This window comes from Tupaia chinensis, unplaced genomic scaffold (genome assembly GCF_000334495.1).
Source record: "Tupaia chinensis unplaced genomic scaffold, TupChi_1.0 Scaffold000086_1, whole genome shotgun sequence".
In the NCBI taxonomy this organism is placed as follows: domain Eukaryota; kingdom Metazoa; phylum Chordata; class Mammalia; order Scandentia; family Tupaiidae; genus Tupaia; species Tupaia belangeri.
Genome location: NW_006159548.1, coordinates 2231301 through 2241176, shown reverse-complemented (window position 1 = coordinate 2241176; position 9876 = coordinate 2231301). Strand labels below are relative to the sequence as shown.

The 9876-nt window shown below is 38.2% G+C and overlaps 1 protein-coding gene across 2 annotated transcripts in view; it reads left to right on the top strand.

The window, feature by feature from the left end:
- ADAMTS3 (ADAM metallopeptidase with thrombospondin type 1 motif 3) overlaps positions 1-9876 on the top strand; it is a 294220-nt gene that overhangs the window by 242289 nt on the left and 42055 nt on the right. For both annotated transcript variants that reach the window (XM_027769729.1, XM_006142907.3), the window contains exons 7-12: positions 1202-1358; positions 2103-2208; positions 2606-2749; positions 3384-3516; positions 5748-5861; positions 9553-9698. In XM_027769729.1, the coding sequence (XP_027625530.1) occupies positions 1202-1358; positions 2103-2208; positions 2606-2749; positions 3384-3516; positions 5748-5861; positions 9553-9698 (800 nt within the window). The remainder of the gene's footprint in view (positions 1-1201; positions 1359-2102; positions 2209-2605; positions 2750-3383; positions 3517-5747; positions 5862-9552; positions 9699-9876) is intronic.

Here is a 9876-nt window from a genome sequence, read left to right as displayed (position 1 = left end):
TGGAATGAGGGACCTTTCCCCCCGAGTTTTGACCCCCCAGCCATAATGTGATAACATTCCAAGGAATTTAAATCCATCTGTTGAAACTAAGAATAAGAGCTCATCCCTTTTCATTACCCTGAGGTTAAAGAAAAATATGGTTTTTGTTTGTTGGCTTGTTTTGTTTTTTATTAGTGTGAGGTTAATATAACTTGACTGCTCCCCGTAAACTAAGATTTAACCAGCCTTGCCAATTCATGGACAAATTTGAATTCTTCCCACTCATTGATTAATTTTGGACCAAGGAAATAAACAAAAAATCCTAACTATGATATTTTACTTACATATCTCTGGGGAAAAAAAAATCCCATGTCAGGATCTTTCCTAATATTTTTGTTTTTAAGATCCATGAAACTCAAAATCTAAACCGAATCGGTCAATATTTAGATTACTGAAATTCTTACCCAAATGATTGAATTGCCTCACAATGGTGAATCCAAACCACAGACATTCCTATACATAGTGTCAGTTAACTTTCACACAGATAGTATTATCACCATAAAGATATATTATGTGTGTCAACGGAAATAACCAACTCTGCAGAAATAATAATTAGTGTGGATTGTTTCTAAACACAAATGTATGTGACTGACCCAGAGAAAAGTAAATCTGCCTTTCTCAGGGTGCTCAGGTCTGGGGGTTCCTTTTATTTAATTATGAGAGCAAGAGACAAAGTTCGGAATTTAGTGAAGAGTTTTTCCATTGGCAGAACATATGGAAGTCGGGGTTGGGGGGTGCTTGTAAGTTATAGGTGGGCTTTATAGTTTTTAGGTTGGTGATTGGAAAAAGAAGGAAAGTTTGCTGATATCAGCCAAAGAATGTACTTTAAGAGAGATAAGGAGGCTTAATATATATCACAAAGATATTATCCCAGGGACACAATGTAGGAAGAGTCTTCTTATCAGTGAGTCCAAATAGTCTTCTAATGTTTGTGGGCATGACTTTCCAGGCCCTCTGGAAAGGATTTTGGAAATAGGAAAAAGCAGTTAGACCTTTGTCCTCTTGGGTATTTAGAATTCTCATACTAAAGTATATCTAAATAGGACCCAAATAATAATATTGAATCCTTGTTTAAGTATTCTACATTTTAATTTTATAAAAAGTTATTAAAGGAAGCCTCTGGGAAAATGTTCTGTGTCATCAACATATTCTTTTCTCTTAGTCCATTAGCCTCATAGAAAGGGGAAACCCATCCAGGAGCTTGGAGAATGTGTGTCGCTGGGCTGGCCAACAACAAAAATCTGATCCCAACCATTCTGAACACCATGATCACGCAATTTTCTTAACCAGGCAAGACTTTGGACCTGCTGGAATGCAAGGTATTACCATTAATACGTAAAAGAAAAACTTCAGGGAACAATTTTCAGAAGTAATCCCAAATCAGCTATTCTCTTCAGACGCGCAGGTCCTCACCACGCTTTTCACCACACACCGGCCAAGCATGCATTTTCTTTCTGTTGCTTCCAGCGACTTCTGTGCCATTCACAATGTTAAATGCCGCTTAAAGGCCATAATAAACTATATGTGCCTTTAAAGTAATGGTTGTGTATTTGGGGCGTGGAGGGACTGCTGTAAAATGCAGAGTGATTTCCACAAACTGTTTGGAAAGGAGCAGAGATGCCATGAGAAATGACCACTGCCAAAGAGCTTTCTTCCACAGTCAACTTACATTCATCTAATACGTTCCGATGTAGACTTCGGAAAAAAGCAGACTGATGATTTTCTTTTCAACGGCGATGGAATTTTTGGCTCTCTTCATCAGTACCCTGATATGAAGGACCATTTACTAAAACAATGAGACAAGGCTTAGCTGGTAGGCAGGATGGAATGGCAACCCCAGGCAGTGCCTTCTCTTGGGAAAAGCGAAAACGCAGACCCAATGAATCTTTTTAGAGACCATTACCTGTGACTTTCCCAGGAGAAAGTGGCACAATGCTAGCAGGGAAATAATGCTGCCCCTGTTTCTTGAAAACTTTTTTTCCCCTCCTAGGCAAAGTTCCAGTAGTAATTCTTAATGGATTTTCTCATAAAATGAAAATTAAAGTAATTGTTATTCTCTACAGGATACGCTCCAGTCACGGGCATGTGTCATCCAGTGAGAAGTTGTACTCTGAACCATGAGGATGGTTTTTCATCTGCTTTTGTAGTAGCCCATGAAACTGGCCATGTGTAAGTCATTGTTGACAACTATAAAGCAAAAAAAAAAAAAAAGAAAGTCTTTTCTTTCCTCCTTCTCCCAGTATTGTTTGCACTGTAGGCAAAGTACATGCCAGCATGCAATTCTCATCCCTTGCCAAGTGTGAGGAGCTGAAAACAGCCAAGAGGTCCTGCACTGAAACTCAATGAGTGGCTCTGGCTTGCAGGGGCACTCGTGTGCTTTTCATAGCCATGAATAAGAAAGGCATTTCTCTGAGGCTGCTCTGGACTTTAGTGTCTGCGCCTTCTCTAAGAAAGCCTTGTTGACTTGGAAAAATGCATTATTTCCTGGTGCTTCTTTTCAAAACAGAAATTAAGCAAGAGCTGTAGTTCCTCTATTCTTACCAGCGAGGTCTCTTTTGTGTTCTAGGCTGGGGATGGAGCATGATGGACAAGGCAACAGGTGTGGTGATGAGACCGCTATGGGAAGTGTCATGGCTCCCTTGGTGCAAGCGGCATTTCATCGTTACCACTGGTCCCGATGCAGTGGTCAAGAATTGAAAAGATACATCCAGTATGTTCCCTGCTGCATGTCTTGAGAGTATTTATGTTATCGTTTGCAGACTTGAAACTGACCCTTAGGACTTGATCGCAAAAAAGTTCCCAGTAAACAAAGACTGTTGTTGATAAGAAACATGTTTTCAATGGTCCAGAGCATTTAACACAATAGTTCCATATGATGATCATGATATTTTAAGCCATAAGCTTCAAATTTAAGTAAAATTTTTAATTGCGATACGATTCCTTTTTAGCCAATTCTTTATAGAATCTTTGTCTAATGTTCAAACGTGAGTCAAGGATGAGGAGAGGACATGATTCCTGAAATTACATCACCTATCTCCCATATGTAGGTGCTAGGATCTGCCCTGCCACGCCATTTGGGGGTCCAGCTAGGGACACGAGTAAGGCTGACACAGAGCTACTGCAATTCCTACCTCATGCTGGCTCACTTTCCTGCGATGAATAAAGATAAAGGGTCATCCTTAAGTGGAACTGAAACCAAAACACTTAAAATGTATGCTTTTGTGAATTTCCTCTATGAGCCAATGACACTCTAGAATATATAAGCTCAGAGTAATTTCCCATTAGGACATGATTAAAGAAAAGAGTCAATGTTTTAACTACATGTAATATTTTCTTTCCTACAGTTCCTATGACTGTCTCCTTGATGACCCTTTTGAACACAATTGGCCCAAACTTCCAGAGCTTCCTGGAATAAATTATTCCATGGATGAGCAATGTCGTTTTGATTTTGGTGTTGGTTATAAAATGTGCACTGCGGTATGTTACTCATGCTCGATGTAGCTATTGTATCTTAAAATGCGTTTGCATAGCCTGTTTGGGAAGCTTTACTGACCCTCTGGTACAAGTGTTAGAATATCTACTAGTTCAGCCACAGTAGCACAGGGTGGTGCATGTGCCACATAGTAGGCAAAGGCCATATGGGAGGCCTGGGTTCAGTTCCTGGCCTACCCTAAAAAGCCAGGTGCAGTGGCACATGCTTGTAGTCCTCTCTAGTTAAGAGGCTGAGGCAGGAGGATGGTGACAAAATGCGACCTTATCTTTAAAAAAAAAAAAAGAAAAAGAAAAAGAAAAAGAAAACTACCAATTATTTTGTAATTCCTATATTGCTATATGCTAAAGCTAAATGCTTTAAATATACTTTCTTATTTAATCTTCATGAAAGCCTATGAGGGAACTGGTTCACGCTTACTTAAAGAAGAAACAACCAAGACTTGCAGAGGTTAAACAACTTGTTTAAGTCACACCTCTGATAAATAGAGGAGCTGGCTTTGAAACAAAGGCTTTCAGGCTATGCACCTTTGTGTTGTATTCCTCCCCTGGCTTTTGTGAGCTTCAGAGATGACTTATAAGCCACATGTGAATTCCTTTTCTTTAGATTCATGGCCAGTATTCCATGTATCTGTGATGTTAGAGAAGGATCACGTGGGTATATCTTTATAGGGGAATCATGTGATAGTGCATTGGGATCAGGAACATGGATGCCATAGCAGATACCCTGGATCCGGTCCTAGATCTGACTCCTACTAATCACTTAACCTTGGGATCTTATTTAATCTCTGGGGCTTAGTTTCCTCTTGTGTAAAATTTGGATAATGATAGTATTTCTTTCATAGTATTGGTGTGAGTATTAAAGTTGATAATGTAATTAGCGTGCTTAGTACAATGCAGGCACATGGTAAATGCTCAGTGGAATCCATTAAACCTGATCTTCCATGTAACCATTCATATTAGAGATATGTTTTATTAAGTTTCCATGTTGATCTTTGGTAGTTTATTAGAAAACAAAAAGGAAGTCCCCCCACACACACACACACACGCACACATACAGACAGGTAGACATTGAAAAAAATTTTGTTAGTTAGAGGAAAAGAAATATTTCATGGTACTGATAAAAATTGATCTGTTGTTTAAAATCTTCCACATAAAATCTTCCGTATATGGCCATTTGGGGTATCTGTAAGATTTATTCTGTGAGCTCTGCATTAGGTTTTAATTCTGAGAAATCTAAAGCTTTGGGTCAATGCCATGGAAAAGTGTAATTTCTCCAGTAAGTAATAGGGCTTAGAATGAAAAATTCAGTATCTAATAATAGGTACTATTAATAAAAAATATCTATGAATACGAAGCTATATATGGGTCACTGGACGTGTAGGCAGTAAATATGTAGGTAAACCATTGTTTGATATTTTTTTAAAAATCTGTTTAAAGAATAGCAAGATATTTACATTTAGGGAAAAAGTACAGATGATAAAAGAGTGGACCAAAAATATGTGTGTGTCTATATAAATATTTGGGTATTATAACATGGTGTTCTAAGAAAATAAGAAACATTCTGAGAATGAGATTCTTATCTGGCTCTGTTTAGTCTTACTTGTAACCACCACTACAACCTTACTTTATAACATATTTGTCAGCCATGGATTGGTGTGGGTATCAAATATATATGGAAAATACATTATCAGCTACATGAACAGATTATGATATTTGTTACACCTAGAGTACCTTATCTTACACAGAAATTTTAACAGTTTTTTTTTGCTTTTCATCAACTAGTTATTATGAGTATTTTTATTTATATCTAACTAGTTTATACATGTAGTGATAGAAAAGACACATTTGATAGCTTGACAGCTGCCAAACCATTATAATAAATATTCATATTTAAAATGTTCCTAATAATTTCTCTTTTTTAAATGCCAATATTGTTTGTTTGAAAACTAGAAAAGAGAAATGGCATGCAGAAAGATTGAAAGTTAGCCTCACAATCTCAGACAAATTGTTTATCAGCATTATTTTAGAAATGCAGATTGAAAGTATTCTCTACTTAGAATTCTTATGCAATAATGTGTTTTTTGTTAACATGTCACAACTTTGACTATTAACTTGAAATAAAAATACCCAAGAACATGATGTAAAGAAAGTGTATAGAATGTATTATTGATGCAGGCATGCTCCAGGAGCTCACTAAGGGTCTGATTCTCCTCCAGTTCCGAACCTTTGACCCATGTAAACAACTGTGGTGTAGCCATCCTGATAATCCCTACTTCTGTAAGACTAAGAAGGGACCTCCGCTTGATGGGACTGAATGTGCTCCTGGAAAAGTGAGTATATCTGTTTACACATGAAGATTTAAGATGTGTGGTATAATAATCGCCTTAAAAAGTCTGAAAAGTGATGACCATAGCTATATTGTCAGCTTTATAAAAACCATAATATGTGAGGTTTCATTATGGTAATTCACTAAGATAGTGTACTAATTTCCTGTAGCTACTGTACTCAATCACCACTAATTTGGTGTCCTAAAACAATAGAAAATAGGGCCAGCAGGTGGCATGGGGTTAGGGGCACTTGACTCCCACACGACAGATCATAGTTCAAGTCCTGGACCTGGTGGTTTGTTTTCTTACTTTCTCTCGCTCTCTACGTCTTTCTGTTAAGTGTGTGTGCCTGTAGCAAATTAAAAATTATTATAATAATGAATAAAATGAAATTATTCTTTTTAAAATAAAGCCAAAAATATATATTCTTTTATAGTTCTGGAGGCCAAAAGTCTAAAAAATCAGTTTCACTGGGCTGAAACCAATGTGTAGGCAGGGCCTGACAGTCCCAGAGGCACTAGTGGAGAATGTCTTCTTTGTCCTTTCCAGCTCACATCTCTGTCTCTGTGGTCACATGAGTAGTCTTCCTCTTCTCTGTGCCACACCTCCCTCTGCCCCTCTCTAACAAGGATACATGTGACATTTAGGGCCTACTTGGATAATCCAGGATAATCATGCCATTTTCAATCCTTAACTTAATTCTATTTGCAAAGACCTGATTTTCCAAATAAAGTAACAATTATCGCTTCAAGGAATTATGAGCCAGGATCTTTGGGACCACTCATTACAGATGGAATAGACAGAAGCAACTCAACACAGTAACTGGCTCCCTGCAAGTGAGATGTGATTTACTTGCTGGCCTCCCATTCCTTGTGAAAGTTGCCCAGAAATAAAGTCGTGAACTTGCACAGAAGATTTGGCTTTGCTCCTTGGGGAAAGATGTCCAGAGGTTTTAAATCTTAAGTTGTGTACTCAGGATTGAATGCTTAGAAATGGGCTGAATGCCAAGCTGTGCTACTCATAAGGGCAAAGATCCCAAAACAAAGGCATGTTAAGAACTCAAGTTGAAGAGCCCTGACTAGTTTAGAAATAAGATACCATAGACAGGATGAAAGCTGGCAAAGAAGATTTACATAGTTTTTAGTTCTTTCAGAGCTTGATTTCAAATGCGTATAAGTTGTACTGCGATGAGATCTATATGCATGAGAACAATAAAACCTGTCCTAGGAAGTGTTTGCACTCCTCTAGGCACTATGTCAAGTATATAGTAGACAGTATCATACCTTGGAAAAATTCAGTATTACAAACTTTTGATGAAAAACACTAAAAGACAGAGTAGTAACAAGTTGATTCATTTTTTCTTTATAAAAACGATTTCTTATAGCCAACTCTTAGCATCCAACTCCCCTAAATATGTTTGTTTTATTTAAATTGATAAAAGTTGAACAGGCGTGGAGTATAAGGGGCCAGCACATGGTGTAACAATTAAGGCACTAGACTCCCACATGACAAATTGTAGTTCAAGTTCTGAACCTGGTGACTTGCTTTATCACTATCTTTCTCTCTCTATCTCAGGTGAGTACATGTGCCCTATAGAAAAACTTCAAAAAATAGTGAAAAATGAAATTAAATTTTAAAAAGTTAAGTATAAGAAACTTTTTATTGTACATTGTATGATAAAGCAATTAAAATGTTGAAAATAGGGGATAGCAGGTGGCCTCGTGGTTAAAGTGCTAGACGCCCACATCGCTGACTGTAGTTTGAATCCTGGACCTCTCAGCTTGAAAAATCATGCCAGGATGTGTGAGTGCAGGCCCAACAACCTGAGAGGAGAATGGAGGAGAAGGGACTGTGACATGGCCAATCCTCCTGGGAGGTGATTTCTCAATTTCCCTCTTTCTGTCTCTATCTCTGATGAGAAAAATAAATAGTAGGAATGAAAATAACTAACATGCTTTGAGCATCTATTGTATGCTGCCACATTAAACAAGATGCCTTTGCAGTATTAGGGTTCTAGTAGTTCCACTTCATTACTTTTTGGTTGGAGGGTGACTTAGTCCATTTTTGCATTGCTAGCAGAAATACCTGAGCCTGGTTCCTTTTATAAATAAAATAGAAGTTTATTTACTCTTTATTATTACCAATAATTCTGGTGACTGGGAAGTCCAAAGACCTAGGCATGGGCAAATGGAAGCAGAGGATGGCAGGCATATACAGAAAAAGAGAGAAGTTCTGCTTGATCTCTCTCTTCTAACAACCAGCTCTTGGGAGAACTAAGCCCCTCTCATAAGAGCTAGAAGTCATTGAGTCTTGAGAGACATCATTAATCCATGAGACTGTTACCTTCATGATACAATCACCATGGACCAACCACTGCCCACTAAGCCTCACCCTCGAGGATTTATAATAAGGACAATATATCAAGTCTCAGTACATGAATTGCTGACATATTCAACCCATAGCAGATGACCTTCAACTAGTCTTGAAACTTTCTGGACCTCTGTTTTCCTCAACTAAAAGTGAAGTGCAATTTATCTATCACTCAGAATCACTGTGAATGAAAGTTTTAAAAACTGAAAGTGCTCTCTGAAAGCAGGGTATATTTTGGATATATTATGTAATTATTTTCTAAGTGGAGTCATATATTTTCAGGTCACTACTTAAAAGGAGAAAATAGTGCTTTCAAAAACTCTGCTATGATCTAGGTAGTGAGTGATGAAGGGCAGAGTAATACCTATTGTGCAAGTTGGGCACTCAGAAACTTTTTGTTGATTATTATTTGATACTCACTGCTAAATGTATTATTTAAAAAGTGAGCGAGTGAATGCTATTTTTAAAATTTTTATATTTAAAAAATGCACATCTAAATTACTCATCTTTCCAGTATAGCATCTTTTTTTTTTTTTTTTTTTTGAAGAGGTTTTTTGCTATAGGGCACGTGTGCTCGCCAGACAGACAGAAAGCGAGAAATCACCCCAGGGGGGATGGCCATGCCGCAGTCCCTTCTCCTTCATTCTCCTCTTGGGATCCTGGGCATGCACACGCATGCTCCGGCGTGAGTTTAAGCCACCGGGTTCGGGACGCAAACCGCGGTCACTACATGGGAGTCCAGCGACATAGCCATTATGCTAACTGCTGGTCCCCAGTATAGCATCTTAATGGTATACTTGCTTTTGGATAATTTTAATGCATCTTCACCTGAAAAAAAATTTCATAAAAGAGAAAGAAATGAAGCCCTTTAAATAGGAGGAGGCTTCAAAACATTAACAGAAAATGTATATGATGAAAAAATTATGCATGCATGGATTTCAATATTCATGTCAAAATAAACTTGTACTTTAATTCCATTTTTTCCACAAACTTCTCCCTCCCACCTTCTCGTTTTCTTTTTTTTGAAGAGGTTTTTGCCATAGGGCATGTGCATTCACGGGACAGAGAGAGACAGAGACAGAGAAAGAAAGTGAGATATCACCCCCTCAGGGGGTGATGCCCAGGAGAGATGGCCACACCACAACCCCTTCTTCATTCTCCTCCTGGGATCTTGGGCATATTCACACATGCACCAGCGTGATTTTCAAGCCGCTGGGCCTGGGTCTCAAACTGTTGGAGTCCCCTCACAAGTAGTTCTTATGTAAAAAAGTTCAGCTTTAGTGTATGCTCAATTTTTATAATTTTCTTTTGTCATTGTCCTAAGTGGTGCTATAAGGGTCACTGTATGTGGAAGAATGCTAATGAACAAAAACAAGATGGCAATTGGGGATCATGGACCAAATTCGGCTCCTGTTCTCGGACCTGTGGAACTGGTGTTCGTTTCCGAACACGCCAGTGCAATAATCCCATGTAAGTATGTGTAATTGCGCTAACTTTCGTCATCTGGGAATAGATCTGAACATACTTCAATGTTATGTTCCCACTCTGTTTCCAACAGTGCATATAAAATACAGGGCAGGAAATTGAATTGTTCCCAGTTCAAAAACCAGGGTCTCTTTGGGATCAGTCTCTATCAATCTTTTTTTTT